This window comes from Numenius arquata, chromosome 8, assembly GCF_964106895.1.
Source record: "Numenius arquata chromosome 8, bNumArq3.hap1.1, whole genome shotgun sequence".
Classification (NCBI taxonomy): domain Eukaryota; kingdom Metazoa; phylum Chordata; class Aves; order Charadriiformes; family Scolopacidae; genus Numenius; species Numenius arquata.
In genome coordinates, this window is record NC_133583.1 from 24,339,991 (window position 1) to 24,358,252 (window position 18,262).

Sequence of the window (18,262 nt, forward strand, 5' to 3'; positions counted from 1 at the left end):
TGAGGACAGGAAACACCATCGTCTCTGGGTGTTAGATGGGTTTGCACGTGTTCTCACTGTCATGCTGGTGGCCTTGATCTGCCATGCGTGCTGGCACCTGACCTATCCAGGCCATGCATGCCTTCACCACAGGAGCCTCTACTGCAGCTGCTACCTCTGGCACAGAACCAAAACTATCCGTCACAGCACTGGAAGTCTTACAGGATTACTTACAGGTGGTTCAAATCTTGCCTTGGAGACAAATCTCACTTTGAAGATTTGTCTCCAAGACAACATTTGAACCACCTGTGAGTAATCCTGTAAGACTTGAAGGCACCAGTGGCCCAAAGTTGTTTTCTTAGAGTCGCTCAGCAAAGACAAGGTGAGTTGCTCCTGCTGGGCAGCCAGCAATAAGGGCTGTCACCAGGAGTCAGGACCTTAGTGCTAAGGCCAGCCCCAAGGAGAGCAGTGTGATCTGGAAATGCGAAAGGAGAAGCACAAAATTTCAAGGACATGACTTAAGAAACACGTCATTGCACAGCAGGGAACTGGGCTTTGGGGAGGAAGCAGTACTCGGCTCTCAAACATCTCACTGTGCTTTGGAAACACAAGCTTTGATTGCACTGATGGTGTTGCAGGTATCACACAGCATTTGTTTTTCTAGGTGATAAACTGAATGAACATGTCTCGAAGGCTGCAAAGGTCGTGTTGTACAGACTGGTTTGACTAGGTTGGTGTTTCACTGCGGTCAATAGATTTTTATCAGATGCTTTTACTTGTTAAATTTTCCTTGGTAGTGGGAACAATCCAGCAAATAAGATAAATGATGAAGTACCCAGGAGACATGCAGCCGAGGGGATCACTTGTTTGGCTGGATCCCCTCCTGCACAAGGGAGGCTTTGTGCAAGCTCACCGAAGTGCTGTGTTCAGCTTGCTGTGGGCAGAGCTGGAGGTAGGCTTTGGGCTTTCTCTCCATGCAGAGTCAGGCTGCCTTCATTAACCACAGGGCTTAAAACTCGTTAGTTCTGAGGTTGCAGCCAGGCTGCTGGGAGGCTGCAGTTCCTCACAAGAGGTGCCTGTCTCCCAGAAGCAGTGGCAAGGAGGCAGCTGGTCATTTGGGCAAAGGCTGGCCTTGGGAAGGGTCCCGTGCTGCCCAGGAGCTGCCATGAGGGTCATGCTTCTCTGGCAGTGCTGACCTCCTCTAAGACCTGCAAAGCGGGAAGGGATCAGTGTCACCAAGCTGGCTTGCCAACAGCCCATGGGTCAAGAACATGGGCTGGTCATGGTTCCACCAGCACCTGGTCTCATGCAGGTTGTCTTTGACTCCTGTGGATCCAGATAACATGAAGTAAGTCAAGTCGTGCTTACAGTGAGTCAGGTACTAGGCACCTACAGCTCAGCCAGTGTCACTGTAAGCTGCCAGTGTCACCTTTGGAAACATTCTGTTTGCAGTAACAGTAGCACCATGTTGGAACAGCCCAGCTAGTGATTGGGCACCAGCCTTGGGGCAGCATCCTCATGGGCAGGGCAAGGTGAAACCCACCTCTCAGAGAGGTTCTCCTGGCTCTTGCAGGGTTAAGTGGCCCTTTCTGGCACAGATCAAGTACAAACAAGCCTTGAGATCATCAGCTGCCTCCCAGTTAATTCAAACACAACATCACAAGAGCTAGCGATAATACACACAAAAGGCCCTTCTGAGTGGGACAGATCAGCACTAACAGAGTTATTGTAGGAACACAGAGAGAGTACTGAATTTCCTCCATGCAGGACTGGCTATATCTAGGGAGGAGAACCATGAAAAAAACATCCAAGGTTTCCCTGGGATGCCCCTGTCCTAAACATGCCATGGCATGGACCCTGCCCTTGCTAATTCTGCATATAATAAACGTATTCAAATGCTGGGAATAAACGCTGGGAATAACGCTCCCCTGGTCTGGACACAGGTTTAACCTGGATTTCCCTCCAGCCTTCTCCCTGCACTGTTTCCCTTCCCTTGGCTGTCCCAAGGGGCTCCCAAGGGGCTGATCCAGGTACGTGCATCCACAGCCACTGCACACCTTGCCAGGGAGAAGTGTGATCCGGGGATAACCTGCTGGAGTGTGTCAGCCCTCCAGGAGCCACAGTGCCTTTCCTTTCTGCCCCTTGCCAGCTCCTCTCGCTTGTAGCTATTAATTATTGCATACAACAGGGTACTGTAATTTCTCTTTCTCAACAGTTTTCTCATCCTTCACTGAATTTCACTGAATTTTTTTTTAGAGTTGGAAGGGACCATATAGATCATCTAGTCCAACTCCCCTGCTGAAGCAGGATTGCTTAGAGAATGAGAATGTTGTAATTCCTTGTTCCTTGTTCCTTGTTGGAAAGAAAGAGTTTTCACATCCCTGATACCATCCCACCTTCTCTGTACTGCTCTCCAAAGGCACACTTGGAATGAGCTGGGAAGGGACTTCTTGTTCCCACCAGGACCTCCTTGCGGGAAAGACCAGCCGCAGGCAGCTGTATCCTGATGGTGCCCCTGTAACAGCTCCTGCTCTGGGTTCTCCAATCACCACCCCCATGCACTTTGGGGTCCTTCAGTTTTTTATAAGTCCCCTTAAGCAAGCACCAGAGCTCCTCCTGCCTCCTTGCCCTTGCTTCTGCCTGCAAGTGGGACCAGGGTGGGCAGAGACCCCTGGTGGGCACGCAGAAAGGAAGCTCCTGAGCAGGAGAGGTTATCGCAGGGAGAAACCATCTGGCAGCACCTGGGGCAGGAGGAGCTGTGCCTCAGCTGTATGCTGCACTGTGCAGGCAGATGTGCTGCAAGAGCCTCCAGCAGCACCCTCCACTGTGCAGGGATGCCACTGTGAGCTCACTGAGCAGCTCGTGACGCGTCCTGCTTCCCAGGCACCCAACAGCATCAGGGTGCCAAGCAGGGGGAGAGCACGGGACTAGGGGGGTATCAGGGTGTGAGGGAGCAGGCAGAGTGCAGCAGGTTAAGGCCCATGGAGAGGGGTTGGGAGCTGGGAACTGGGCGCTTGAAATGGGCTCATCGCGTCTCCCTGTGTCCCTGCCCACTGCCAGGGTGCTTGGGACATGCCAGTGCCCACGACCAGGGCAAAAAAATGGCCCAACATGCTCAGCACAAGCCAAGCCCCTCCAAGCCAGCACCCAGCAGCTGTCCCCTCTTCTCCCTGTGGGCATGCAGGGAAGGGGGCCCTGGCTCCCTGGCCCCAGCTCTTTGCCTGGCTAGGGCAGCACGAAGCCACGCGCTGTGTGTCTCTGTGCTGTCCCAGCGTCAGGTGAAAGAGGTGGCAGAATGTGACCCTCGTGCACCACACACCATGCCACTGGCTTAGCCCCATGGGTGAGCAAGCCTGGGAAATGCTGGCATCAATCCCAGGCGAGGCCAAAGCTCAGGACAGCCACAGCAAGTGACAGGGGGGGCCATCAGAGGGAAGACGGGGACAGTGGGTGAGCACCACACAGTGAGGGCCAGGTGCACCCAGCAATGTGGCCCTTGTTCCCCTGCAGCCTGTGGGATCCAAGCTAGCCTGTCCCCCTGGAGATCAGTTTGTGGCCACAGACAAATTCCTGTGGGTGGTGGCACTGCAGGATGTACAGTGTAACCTCCTGGCCTTCAGCTCCATTCTGAATGAGCGCTGGATCCTCAGCACCGTATCCAGCCTGCAAAGCAGGTCTGTGCTCTGTGAGGGGCCCCGCATCGCCCCGGGCAAGGCTTGAAATCAGCAAGGAATAACACCACCTCGCATTGTTCAGCAGGGTCTTGCTGCTGCCCAGCAGCTGGGTGAGCATCCTTCAGCCAGAGCAGAGGCAGGCAGTGCTTGCCCCTGGCACTTCCTTGGACCCAGTCCCCTCTGCCCACCCTCGCAGGCAGCAGGTGCTGGCCTTGGCTGGGCTGAGCACCATGGAGAGGCAATGGGAGGACCAGCTCAAGAATTCAATCAGCTCTTGTCATCCCCCACCAGGACTTAGACAATGCAAGGCTGTACAACAACATCACTATGCCCAGGACAGCTGCCCTGCTGGAGTTCAGCAGCATCATCCAGCCTATATGCTTCCCCCATGGGAGCCTCTCTGCCTCGGACCTTGTGAACTGCTGGGTCTCGGGCTGGATCCATCCCACCACAGGTAACCCCCAGCTCCTGTGGCAAAGATCTCCCTCCAGCAGGGTGGAGAGCTGCCTTCCCACTCCCTCCTGCCAACAGCCCCATGGAAGGAAGGGGAACAGGGCTTGTCCTGGGAGGAAGAAGTACCCACTGGTCTTCCACTGGTTTGGGGTTTTTTTTGAGGCCAGGGGCTGCCCAGAGGCACAGGCTCATGGTGGTCCCTCAGCCAGGCAGGGGAAAGTGCTGCAGCAACCTCCTGAGGATGCCCGTTGTGGTGGACATGGATCACTGCCTGCTGATAAGGATTGCTGCAACCACATGCTGCAGCCACAGGGACGCTGACAAAGTGGCAGGCTGTTTGGTAAGGGAGAGAGTGCCAACCCAGACCAGGCAGACATTTAGCCAAACTGCCTCCTGCTCGTTCTGCTCATCTCCGACTCCATGCTGGGACAACAGGCAGAACACTTGTTGGGCTTCCGCATGGCTTGCAAACAGCAGGCATGGGAGACTGTCTGAATGTGTGACACCCATCTCTGCATGAACTGCAGGGTGACCGTCTCCCTGCAGTGCACTCCTCCTGGTCGCTGGACCTCTCCCGCTGCTGGGACCTCCAAGGGCCTTTGATGTGGGCAGCACAGGAGATGCTCAGGAGGCAAAACTGAGAGGGGTTCCTTGTAGTACGTACCAAAAGATCAGGTGTGGAGCTCGGCTGAAGGGATCATGGGCAGCCACAGGGACCGATGCTGGTCACTTCATCTGGGACACACAGGCACATCATCGGCCCAAAGGCAGCCAGCCCCCTGAAGCAGTGGTGCTTTGCTGCCAGTGATGATAAAGGACCGAACTGCTGTGATCTGCCCTCCTCTCAGCCTGGTGAAGTCCACAGCCACCGAGAGCAATGGCAGGAGGGACACTGCTGAGACACAGTCCTGCCTTTTTTGTCTGGCAGTGATGCCAGCAACCCTGTCACGTGTCAGATTAGTCACTGAGAAATGGGTCCTGAAAAGTATTCTCAGTGAGGATGGCATGAAATGCTATGGACTGTTCCTGTTACACCCCAGTGTCCTCCTACAGCAAATTTGATCTTGGCCACCACCAAGAGGACAAGACCTCCTGCATTTCCCACACTAGTCAGGGCATGAGCTGATCTGCAGGCTCCACCCAAAGACTGGGAAGAGGCTTCCAGACCAGCAGTGAGGATATTTCAGGAAGTTGGTTTCAACCCCAAGAAGGGACAGACAGACCTGAACTCCTCTGAGGCTCAGCAGTCATAGAAGATTTATAACTGCTGCATTGGGAAAATGCTTCCCATCTCCAAGGGATACTTACATTTGCCCCAGGTGCTTGGGAGAGGGGTAGCTGCTCCCTTCTTGCTGTTTTGTTTCTTTAGGTAAATGAAGTATCCTTTTGTGATCAGAAAGCTTGCGTGGTTCATGCATGCCATGTTGAAATGATTTGCCCTATATGCTCACACTGCTCTGCTGTCTTCTGTTGTCAGTGCACACCCAGAGGTGTTGAACTCTCATGTCTCCCAGGGAATCCCCTCTGGTTCCTCCTGCGTTAAGTGATCACCAGGGCTTGCCCAGAGAGAAAGGACAGTTCCTATGAATATGTCATATTTGATCACCAGAGAAGAACTGCCTGTGGTGATGGAGAGAACGGGAGAGCACCCAGAGCAGAGCTGTCTGATCAAGCAGGGCCTGCGAAGGGGCCAGGCAGCAGAGCCTGGGACATGCTGGGGCAGACCAAAGAGATCGCCTCACAACAGAGCCATGGGTTTCTTTATCATTTCATGCAGAAGTGGTTTCACCTCACTGTAGCTTGCAGGGTGCTACATTTACCCACTTGACAGCGAACTTCCCCACAGGTTGGCTCCTTCTGCAGCTTCCACTGCCCGCCTTGCAGCATCAGACAAGCCTAGTGCTCGTTAGCAGACATCTTGACCTCATTCCATGCTCTGCGGTAGCTTTGCAAGGACATCTGCAAAAGGAGAAAGGAGAAGCCCTTAATACATTCAGACAGCGGTGATATGTTGTGGAGAAAGCAGCAAGGTTGGAATCTAGCCTGGCCTGAGCTGCTGTATTGCTTGCCCCTTCAACCCTGCTGCTCCCACTGAGATCGCTGCTGACTGTGGTGTGCTGAGAAGAGCTCCTGCAGGTCTACATCAGCTTTGGTTTCTCCCTTGAATGCCACAGCTCTCCACAGGCCCTGGAGACCACACACACGAGCATTGTATAACAACCTACAGCCCCTCGCATGGTAGCAGGGGTGTTGGACATGCCCTGCCACAGAAAGGCTGGCAAAGAAAACAGGTTTATAGCCTCACTCTCATCTCAGGGACAACTACAGGTTCCTTCTTTAGCCCCTTGAGCCCTTGCTGCTCTCCAGCTCCCAGAGGCTGGCAAGACTCTGGGCACTGCAGCATAGGCAGCACGCAAGCCAGAGCCTGGGTCTCCTAGTCAAGGGGAGCCACTGGGTGAGAAGGGATCTGCTTGCACAAAGACAAGCCAGCAGGCTGGCTGCTCACCAGCTCTGGGGTAGGCACAGCTGGACCACTACTTCTGACCTCCCAGCACTGGTGCTGAGGGGTCAAGCCCAAATCCCCACAGTTCTGACCTCCGAGAAAGGCTAGACCACATAAGCCCTGTCCACTGCAGACTGGGGTGCTGGGGAGCCGAGCGCTCGACAGGTGCAAGCCCAGACCTCTCCCCGTCTCAGCCACAGCTAAGCCTATCTCCACTCGAGGATGAACAGGGTGTTAAGGACCACACTATCTGTCCCATCCAGCCCAGACACTTCTCTCCCTGCACTGCTGTGCACATGGGGCAAGGGTACAGACATGTCCTGCTACTTCCAGGCTTTGACTATGCTCCTCTGTGTTATCTCTCCATCTCCCAGCCTGCAAGAGCTGGGACAGGAGAACAATCAAAGATATTCTTGCAACTTTGTAATGCACTCATGGGTCTTGGCCAGCCTTTCCTTTTCAGGAAGAGTCAAGATACAAGTGAGTAAGAAATGTCTGAAATCATCAAAGAGGACTACAAACACTAGGGAGCCATCGGGGGCGCTGGAAAAGGCCAGTGCAGTCACATATGCAGAGCTGGAAACATATCGGGCTGCCATACGTCCCCCTCTCCTTACATACATGAGGTTTCAATATAGCAACAGCCCAACAGTGCTTCCTGTCAAATTACAAGCTGTGTCCTTGCTTTGGCTTCCCCTCTGAGGCCAGTCATTAAAATTTAGCCTCCATCCTCGGGGTAGGGAGCAATCGCTGCTCCGTAAACAGGAAGAGCCTCCAGCTCTGCCAGGCACCGGTGAAACCACCATGCAAGAAGTCGCACATGGCTTCCTGGGGGGTCAGGAGCAAGCACTCCAGTCCCCAGGGTAGCTGCAGGTGGGCAGACAGATACAGCTCCACCATGACCCAGTGCCCGGCTGGCATACATCTGGACGCCTGCATGCCCAGCCCAGTCTCACTCACCTTGGCAACTGCCACCTTCCTCTCCCAACCCTTGAGGTTATTTTCAAGTTCAGTAATAGCCATCTTCTTCTGCACGTAACTCAGCACAGGGGGGACACTGTAATCTGAGAGCTGCTTCCGCAGCTGCCGATTCACACTCTCATCTTCAGCTCGTTGCTGTCGGAGGAACAGGGACAGAGGGCAAGGAGATCCCAGGGAAACGTCCCTCTGCCAGCTTGTAGCCAGTCCCCCAGGGAAGCAGGCAGGCAGGATAAATTAACTCCCCAGCACAGTAGGGGGAGCATTGGGATGCATCCACCAGTGCCTCCATCTCTGCCAGGCAGCACTGCTAGGGAGTCCCTCGAACCCACTTCCCAAAGCTGTGGTGTCCCTGCCAGGCTATGTGTCCCCAGACTGGTATGACAGCAGTGCCACCTCTCCCTGGGGAGGACACTGCTGATGAAAAGTTCAAGGAAACAGAATTTCAAGAAGGCAGTGGCAGGTCCCTGTGGAGCCAGGGCCAGAATCCACAACATGGCCTGTTCTGCAAACCTGCCAGTGCTCACCGGCACCAGCAGGAGTCCCAGGACTTGTTCAGACCCAGAAAGGCACACAGCTATCCAGCTCAGCACTGGGCCTTGAATGAGCATCAGTATCCCACATACCACAAAAAGTACCTCAAAAGAGTCCTCCCAAATGAAGTCTCAGGTCTTCCCAAATCACTCTCTTACCTCCTCCACCACAGCAGCTTCTCTTTCAATTTTCTCCAGCAGCTCCTTCCTCTGGGAGATGTCTTTCGTCAGAGACGTGGATGTTTCCATGGCGTCCTGCAGCTTCCTCTGGAACATGAGAGCAGGACAGCATCAGCGGGCATAGCAGCAGCTCCCAGCCACCTGCAAAGCCACCCCTCTACTCCTCCAGCTTGGTCTCAGCTGGCGGTACAGGAGCTCTGCTCCCAGGGCAGCTCTGTGGCACCACTCGTCCCCTGCAGAAGGCAGCATCATGCCCTGGTCATGCAGCTCCTGCTTCGTTATGTCCCCGGTGACACATTGCTGCACAGCCCACAGCACAGCAGCCAGGGTTTAGGACTGATCCAGACAGAACAGCTGATCGGAGAGAAGCAAATACACCCATCTGAGAAGCACTTTTCACTGATGAGAGCAGAGACTCAGAGTGATGTTGCAGCTCATCACATCTTTTCAAATGTCACAGGTTATGTAAAAAATGTATTTTTCTGTGCAAGTCAGCACCAAAGTTCTCTCCTACTATGATTTTCCACTGGGGTGTAAAATAACCATGCTGCAAAGCATGAAGCCCATTGTCAGGCCGCAGCCAGACATAAATGAGCTGCTTTTGGTGTGTTGGGCAAACCTCCCAACCGAACTACTAAGTCAGTGGGAAGGCAGAGAGGTGTTCGGCACCCTCTGACTGAGAAAGGGAAGGATGCAAGAGCTGTTAACCAGCTTGCGTGTGACCTTCAGAAAGAGAAGAAAGTCAAACAGGAGGTGCTGGGATGTTCACTCACATTATAGAAGTTGAAGACTTGGACAGTCTTCCCTGAGGTCAGTTTTAGCTGCAGCAGCTCCTGGTTCTTCTCATCAATCTTCTCCTGGTACTGGGCATTTCTAACCTGCAGCTCCTGCAAACGGACCTCACAGAGTGTCTCTCCCATCTGCTCCTTCTGTAAACCCCAAGGAAGCAGAGCTGTACGTTGCTGACCAAAGCTGCATGCCAAGGAAGACAGCTTTGCTCTGTGGGGAAAGCAGACCTGAACATCATGGTCTTCAGCCTGGCTGTAAACCTGGGGCTTGGGCAGAAATGCAAGACACAGCATGCTACTGATTGGGCGCTCTGTGTCCTAGCTTAGAGGGTCCAAGCAGTGCAGACAGGGCCCCTCTGGCGAGGCTTCTGCCATGCCAGCAGCAGTCAGTCCCCTGATCCACCATACATCTTTTCCAGGGCACCAAGGGCACAAAGAGATCTGCCAGCTTCCCGTGAGACTTCTGGTCATCTCTCACACACACAGACATGTGCAAGATCTGAACTTGGGCAGAAGACAAAGGCAGAAAGGCCAGGAGCAAAGGAGGAAGGGGAGGAGGAGAAGGGCCACGCATCTCTACACGCAGCAGGCCCTGTGTCTGCACTGGGCTTTGCTCCTTTCATTTTTGAAGGACCCATCTAGTCCCTGCTTCTCCTCAACGCACCTGCCTGAGCTGCTGCTGCAGCTTCTTCTTGTAACCCTTGAGCAAATAATTTTTCAAGCGCAACTTCTCTCTCAGTAGATCCTAAAGAAAGGCAACAGGTTAGAGTAGAATAGCAGAGCCTGGGAGGAGAAAGAGCACCCAGATCCCACTCCTTATGGTGCAGTTCCCATTCACCTCATCTGCATTGTGGCCTTCACTGCTGGCTTAGAAAGGAGCCCAGTGAGAAACGCTGCTCAGCATCACCCTGCCCCAAACGTGGGGGCAGGTGCATGCATTTCCCCAGGCTCCGCTAAGAGCCCTGTGTCATCTGTGCTGGCAGCTGGGCTGCAGCTCAGCAGCCTGATGAGCACCTGGCTACCCACCAACTGACAACTCTGACAAGGGCTGTCCAAAGAGACTTGATAAGACAGTCTGAAAATGGCCACACAGGAACTAGGATTTTCCTAACCAACATACTTGTCAGGTGACACACCAGCCTCAAAATTTGCCATCACGGACTGACCCTCTGGCGATTCTTCTCCTCCATGTATCTCAGCAGCTTCTCAGAAGCTATGATACTTCCTTTCTTGCTGGAGATGGTGCTGATGATGTCTTTCTCAAAGTCACTCATGGCTTTCTTAACATCAGTCCACCAAACATCTGCTTCTTCTATGACTGCCTGTAGAAAGAAAGTCACGTAACAGTCAAGAGGTGCTAACTTCCCTTGTCCAAACAGCTTTGGGAACAGAGAACATTGGAAAGTATCAGGCACGCTCTCTGCTGGCATTACTAGCATCTCTCCCGTGAGAGCACTGAGCTTCAGCCTTATGCAGCTCAGGGCACGTGGTGCAGGCTCAGACAGCACTGCTACTTCACTGACTCAAAAAGAACAAGAACAAAAATCTTTCACGTGCCTGAACTTCAACATTTGTCACTCCACCCTGGCCTACAAACATTGCCAGTCTGACAAAGCCAACACAAGACAAATTACCACCCTTTGTTTACTACACATGCCCTGTGGCCACACAAGAGGGATGCGCTGCCTGCTTCACCTCTTCTGGCCACTGCAGGCAGCATCAGTGGTCTGAACCGACTGCAAAGGTCTCTCCTTCCCCAAAAACTCCTGAGCATCTTGGCTAGGAGGAGGTCTTGGCAGCCAGCACAGGGCAGGCAGAGATGGTGATATAGCCACAAAGAGCCTGCAGCAGGAACGCAGTCTCAGAGACTTGGAGCATGCTCTGAAGAAATCCCAGAGACAGCGGAAAGGCAGACCCCAGAGAGGACTGCATGGAGCCCAGCCAAATAGGGAAGTTTCTGGGAGCTGCTAGAATTAAAAATATGTCTGGCACAAACAGCAGACCTTCAAGAAACTGTCTAAAAGGAGATTTTTCTTTCAAGCATTGACTTCTTCATCTCACATAGCAGATTTGAGCTACTCTACCTAAAAATATTCCCCTCGCCTCTATTATTATTAGTTCCTGCTATAATAAGATCCATCTTTAGAGACTGGACACCTCTGATCTCTGTTGGTGTGCTTGCCTTCAAGAAAGGGGTGAGGTGAGAGGGCAGTTCCAGTTCCCACTCTCAACTCAGGACCACTCACAGCAATGCTCTGCTATGAACAGCCCTACCAAGCAAGTCTGTCTCACTGCCTGAGGCACGGCACGTCAAAAGAGGTGTGAAAAGTAACAAGACCGTTTGACACCTTGGTGATCTTAAGGGTCCTGAAGAGTCATACCTCCAGGTTCTGCAACATCTGCTCCGAGTCCTCCTTCATCCTCTCAATCTCATCCTTCATCTCAGCCAGCTCCCGCTCAGCCAGCTCACACTTCTGCTCCACTGTCAGGCCTACAAAGTAGTCCATGGCCCCATGCAACTTGGATTTGTACCTGCCACGTGTCTGCAACAACCAAGGAACAACGCAGATGCCATTAGAAAGCTAGCACTGGCCAACTGTTGCTGCATTTTCCTGTATTCAAAAAGAAAATAATCTCAGCAGTCACATTAACAGGATTCCAGTTTACAGCAAGGGCAAGGAGGCCTCTCCAGAGCACAGGTAACTCAGGGCCACACCTGGGCTGACCCCATCTGTCCTCTCATCCTCCCTCAAAACCCTCCTATGCAAGCACTTTCAGTTCAATTCAACAGGCAAAGCCAGGGCTAGAGGTTAAACACAACGTGACAACTGCACATGGGCAGGTAAAACACCTCTTTGTGGTGAGATACTAATTGTTGTGTAGGATACTAATTTAGTGTAGGTATGGGGTCTCCTACCACCGCCTGGGTCAGACACCCTAAGGAGCTGAGCTTACTGCAGCACAGACAGGCTGGAGTGTGGTCTCGGAAGAACTGACACCACTTGGGAATAGTTCCCAGTGCTGTGGGGACACAGTGAGGCAGGCGCTGCTTTGCAGAGGGCAAGTGCCCACCTGGCCAAGGCAAAGTTTCTAAGGGCTCAGTCTGGGACTAAGCAGAAAGCGGCTACTTGGGGCTCAGGCAGGCACTAAAACCCAGTGCAGGACGCTGGCTGAAAGGAGCTCTATCGCAAAGAGTCTAGAGCTTCTGTTCACTGTGCCTCTGGCAAGTACGTGATGTTCGGGCCAGCAGGTAAAAATCTGCTCCAAAAGCCTGTTCATGGCTCCAGCGAGAAGGAAGAGATCAACATGCACTCAGCAGAGGTACCTGAGTGGGAATGCACAAAGGTCTGAGCCCTCATGGACTTCCCCAGGAGGGAGGAGAGGAGCCGTCACAGACCTGACAGCCCTGCTGTCTTGTCACCAGCCTCCCTATTTGTTTAACTTCTACTTCAAATTATGCTGTGTGTGGGTTAACCCATTCCAGATCTCCCTGGTAGTCACCATTCAGGAGGACACAGTGCAGGGAAGGGACAGCATCAGCTGGAAGAGGAGAAACCAGAAGGCAGCCTGGCCTTTGCAGAGTGCAGGAAAGGTAAGGCAGACTAAACTCCTATACCCACAAGTCCAGCAGCACGTTTTTGCAAGCAAGGGTCTGGGTTAAGGGCTCGCCACCGTGAAGCCCAAGCGCAGAGCACTGCTGGTGGCCTTTCTTCACCCCAAGTCAAACTGGACAGCTTGCCTGCTGACCTCCTGTCAGACAAGCACCAAGATTGGGAGATCAGAGGGGCTGCGGAGGGAGGAAGGGTCATGGCTCTGTGCAGCCAGACCCGAAAATCCCATCCCTGTGGCTGCACGGCTGCTGCCCTGGCTGTGGAGCAGTACCTGCATCAGCTCCGGCGTGGCTTCTTGCATCTCGGTCAGCAGCTGGAGTGAGGGGCCAGATGGCTCCATCTTACAGTACCATTTCTCAAACATTTCTGCCTCGGTTCGGAGCAGGGCGTTGGTGTGGCTGCCAGAAGAAGGGGGTCAGACTGAGCCCTTGGCCGAGCCAAGCATGGCATCGGGGAGCGGCTGAGCCAGACCAGGTGGCTGCAGAGCATGGCGGCCAGCCCAATGGGGCGGGAGGGCCTGTGGCCGATCACCCCAGCCAGGACACAGGGTCTCGGCCAGAGCCGCTCCTTCCCGGACCCGGGGCAGCCAGCAGAACCCGGGGAACCGTGTCCCTCCAGGGGCCTGGGGCGGGAGAGCCTGGCTGCAGCCTCCGACCACGGCCGGGCAGCACCCGCGGCCCAGCCCGACCCCCGGGGCCTCTGGGGATGGTGCCCAGCGCGGGGGCAGTCGGGGGGCAGCCTGCCCGGCCCTGCCCACCCCGGCTCGGCCCAGCCCCTGGCAGAGCCCAGCGGCCTGGGGAGCCCCGTCCCTGCCCGGCCGCCCGTACCGCGCCTCCCGCAGCCGCTCCCGGAGCTGCGGCAGCGGCAACGCCGCCAGACCCCGCTCCGCCATGGCGTCGCCTGGCAACGGGCGGCGGGCGGGGGCGCGGGGCGGGACGTGGGGCCGACGCGGGTAGACGGGCGGACATGGGACATGGGGACAGGAGACGTGAGACGTGGGGGGACACGAGACACAGGCCCAGGGGGGCATGGGACATGGGGACGCATGGGGGACGGGGGGGCAGGGGTCATAGGGGACACGGGCACAGGAGTCATGGGGACATGGCAGGACATGGGACATGGAGGGGTCATGGGACACGGGAACACAGGCAGGCATGGGACATAAGATATGGGGACACACAGGGAGAGGGGACATGGGGGGACACGGGCACAGGGACAGGGGGCATGGGACACGGGGGCACATGGGGACAAGGGGAATGGGGGGACAGAGGGCTTGGGGAGACACAGGCACGGGAATAGGGGGCATGGGGACACAGGGGGACATGGGACATAGGGAACGGAACATGGGGGGACACAGGGACAGGGGCATGGGACGTGGGGACACAGGGACACACATGTATGGACACACATGGGGTCTCATGTACACATATGTGCACACACACTGGGACACGTGTGCACACATCCCCATGCTCCAGCCCTGCTTCTCCATCCAGATGGAGTCCAGGAGGGTCCTGCAGCCTCTGGCAGGGGGGAAACATGCTGCTGGAAGGGCATGGGGTGTGTGTGTGGGGGAGGCAGCCCCAGAGACACAGCTGGGCCCTGCCTGAACGGCTGCAGCACAGTGGGGTCCCTGAGCCCCCAGCGAGGTGCCTGTGGTGCAAATGCACTTCTGCCTGGCTGGCAGAGTGACACAGTGGGGTGCGATGCCAAAGGGACACCCCCCGGAGGTCCCCTGGGGTACACATCGCTCCCGTCTCCGCAGTGCCCGCTCCCAGAAGCTCCTGGTCAGGCGCTGTCTCCAGGCTCCTCCTCGCCAGACACGCTGGACAGGATCCGGCCATCAGCCGGGTGCAGGCAAACACCAGCCCCCAGCTCACATCTGGGGGGCACCTGCACCACAACAGGGCTTTCTCTGCCTGTGACACCGCAATCTACCTCTCACAAACTCTGCTTTGTCATGGCCTGGCTGTAAAACCGGAGGGAACAGCAGCACCAGTATGAAGGCAGCCGCCCCGGCAGGCATGTCTGATTTTAGGAGCTTTGTGAGGGTGTGGAAAATCGTTTCTAAGTGTCCCTGTTGCTGGATCCAGACCACGGCACAGTGATGTGCTCTGACTCCCCTGTGCTGGACGCTCAGGACCAACAGTGGTGGGTGGCAGGTCTATTTTAAAGGTGTATCTCTCCCCTGGAAGTTGATGATGTAGCCAGTGATGCATCTCCACTGCTTTTCTGGTATGAGGGATGCATGTCAACCTAATTACATGAACAGGAGAAAAATCAGTGCCCTGGCAATGCCTGTCCTATTTCTGGCCAGAATATGTCAAAATTCATCTTCGAAACACATCTTGAGTCATAACGGCATCTGATCCATGGGAGGAACCATGCTTCGTGGCCTCCTTGGGTGCAGGGAAGAACACCCTGGGGTGTTCACTGCAGGGTCTTCATCCCCTACAGAACTCAGTGCCAGATATGAAGCATTTCAAGATGAGGAGGAGGGTGCAGCATGGGACGGGGATCCCATGAAAAAGCTTAACATGGGGTCAAATTAAAACCTGTGTTAAAACCTGTGTTTTCCAAAAACATGTATTTCCTGACTTTGCTCTGGCAAACAGCTGGACCTTTCTGGTCAGATTTGAAAACAGTAATAATAATAATAATGAAAAGAGCTCACTAGCATTTCAGAGAAAGTAGGTAAAGCCTGGCAAACTGCACTGAAACTGCAGACAGTGCTTTTGTTGCAGGAAGTGTCGGGCAGCATCAGAAACCAGCAGGCAGCCCCAGTTGCTGCAGCCAGGCGGCTGGGGTGGCAGCTGGAGGAGCTGGCAGAGATCAGGCTGGCATGCTGGTTCGGTAGCCTGCCTGTGTCCCACTGGAAAGCGCCAAGGAAGATGTCACCAGTGATGAAACTGCTGACAACCCGACGTATTTCACCGGGAAAATGATCCTGCAGAAAAATTTTAGCCAACTTGATGTTTGAGCAGCACCCTGTGGAATGCAAGTCTCCCTTTCAATGCAGGGTTTTACCCTGGTCCCACGCAGAATTTACTGGGAGAGAGGAACGTCTCAGCTGTGCAGCGCTGCAGCTCCAGCCATCTTGCTCTGTGAAAAAGCCACATGCACATGCCAGTATCACGGCACTGCTTTAAACCTGTAACTCAATGCCTTTGCATACACTGTTATTAATTCTAGTTTATGCAACGGCTGACTGCTTTGCTTTAGCATTTCTGTGGCTTCTCTGGGTCCTAGGAGATGATGTTCATTTCACTCTGCAGTCCTGGTAGGAAGAGGTCAGTAAGCTGGACTCTGGACATGGCAGACTTCCCCAAGGACAGCTGATTTTTGTCTCGCTTTGCTAAGGCAGGTTTGGCAGGAGTGGGTCTCGAGCTTGCACTGTCTCTCCGGTGCTGAGTGCCCTGGGAGAGCAAGCATTTTGAACACGTCTTCCTTATTTTCCAAAGAGCCTGCAAAAGTCTTGCCTGGACTGCATTTGGTCAGGACCCAAAGTATGAAATTATAAAGTCTTGCTGAGTTTTCTCATCGTTCAGTCTCAGGCACCTGGAAGGCTCACTGGTTTTTGCAGTGCACGGTTGACTCCTCGTGATTATCTTTCCAGGGATACTTTCCTTAGGTTTCCTCAAAGACTCAAAGGCCAGCCCTCACATCAGCTTCAGCCCTCTGAAACAAGGACCCTGTGGATCCTTTTCCTTTGATAGCACCCCAAGGAAAAGAAAACAATCTCTCTATGTACTTCCATCAGGGCGAGCAGCCTAAGGCTCATCTCCTCTGTCTACCAAGTGCTGCTTTTCCCATTAATAGCAATACCAAGAAGTGCAAAATCTACACACAGTTTGAAGGCTCCAACCTCACCTTGGTTTTGATTTGAAAGTGTCTACAGAAAAGTAAGGACAGTGGTGGCTCTGTGACCTGATGTCTGGAAAGGTTCCTCAGCAGCCAGCATGAAACAGCCTGGAGCCAAGTTTAACTTCCAGCCAAGCCTAAGCTGATGTTTGGAGGCCAGTCAGGAGCAGCACCAGAGGAAGACCAAGCAACCCGTGTCCCGAGTTCTGCTCTGTCATCTCATGGGCTGGTGGCTGGTGCTGAGACCTGGCTGCACCCAGCTGGCATGGGCTTGGGGAAGGGCTGGAGTTGGCAGCTCCCCCGGGTCACATCACATCAGGAGATGAGGGTGTGAGGTGGGTTGAAAACTGGCCCAGAGGGTGGTGATTAGTGGCACCAAGTCTAGTTGGAGGCCAGTTGCTAGTGACATACCCCAGGGGTCAATACTGGGTCCAGTCCTATTGGGAAGCAGCTTTTCTGAAAAGGACCTGGGGGTCCTGGTGAACACCAAGCTGAACAGGAGCCAGCAAGGTGCCCTTGCTGCAAAGAAGGTGAATGGTCTCGCGGGCTCTGCATTAGGTAAAGCATTGTCAGTCCAATCATCTTCATTGATGATCTGGATGATGGGGCAGGGCGCACCGTCAGCAGGTTGGCAGATGACACCAAAGTGGGAGGAGTGGCTGGTACTCCAGAGGGTCATGCTGCCATCCAGAGGGACCTGGACAGGCTGGAGAGATCAGCTGACAGGAACCTCCTGAAGTTCTCCTCAACAAGGAGAGGTGCAAAGTCCCGTCCCTTGGAGGAACAACCCCAGGCACCAATATACACTGGGGGCCACCCAGCTGGGAAGCAGCATGGCTGAAAAAGACTGAGGGTCTTGGTGGACACCAAGCTGAACAACAGCTGTGAAGAAGACTAATGGTGTCCCAGGGAGCTTTAGGCGAAATATTGCCAGGAGTTAGAGGAAAGAAATGCTTCCCCTCTTCTCAGCAATGGTGGGGCCACCCCTGCAGTGCTGCGTCCAGTGCTGGGCTCCTCAGTATAAAAGAGACAGGGACATACTGGGGAGAACCCAGTGAAGGGTCATGAAGATGACTGAGGGACCAGAGAGAGGGTACAAGGAAGATGGACCCAGGCTCTTCTCCATGGTTTCCAGTGTCAGGACTAGAGGCCATGGGCACAAACTGACACACAGGAGGTTCTCTCTGAAATGGAGACATTTGGACTGTGGGGGTGACCAGGCACTGGCTCAGGTTGCCCAGAGAGGCTGTGGAGTCTCCATCCGTGGAGGTATTCAAAAGTCATCTGGACACAGTCACGGGCAGCCAGCTCTGGGTGGCCCTGCTGGAGCAGGGAGTTGGACCAGATGACCTCCAGAGGTGTCTCCAATCTCAGCCAGCCCGTGGTTCTGCGAAGTCCCTCCAGAGGAACATGAAGCCTTTCCTCCATCCAAGGTCCCACCTTGGGGGTGAGGTGGTGGGGTGACAGGGGTTAATGAGGGACTGTTACAGGGGCTGTGGCAGGTGCCGGGGAGGGGGGCGGTGTGTGTGGGTGGGGGGGTGGGTGATGGTGGGGAGCTGGGGGGGGTGGGTGACGGTGTGACAGAGCCCTGACCAGGGCTGTGACAGGATTGAGGGGGGGGGTGACGGGGGCGGCAAAGGTGACAGAGTCTGCGACAGGGTGCGGGGGGTGACGAGAGCGTGATGCGACGAAGCCGTGGCGGGGA

General features: G+C 54.6%; 1 protein-coding gene across 1 annotated transcript; it reads right to left on the reverse strand.

The window, feature by feature from the left end:
• Nucleotides 1-5,850: 5,850 nt before the first annotated feature.
• On the reverse strand, nucleotides 5,851-13,591 carry CFAP263 (cilia and flagella associated protein 263). The gene is made up of 9 exons (XM_074152534.1): nucleotides 13,527-13,591; nucleotides 12,971-13,097; nucleotides 11,470-11,631; nucleotides 10,255-10,410; nucleotides 9,753-9,833; nucleotides 9,074-9,229; nucleotides 8,280-8,387; nucleotides 7,570-7,725; nucleotides 5,851-6,065 (listed from the first exon to the last, which is right to left on the reverse strand). The coding sequence occupies exons 1-9, from the start codon at nucleotides 13,589-13,591 to the stop codon at nucleotides 6,003-6,005; spliced, it is 1,074 nt and encodes a 357-aa protein (XP_074008635.1). The 3' UTR covers nucleotides 5,851-6,002.
• Nucleotides 13,592-18,262: the final 4,671 nt, after the last annotated feature.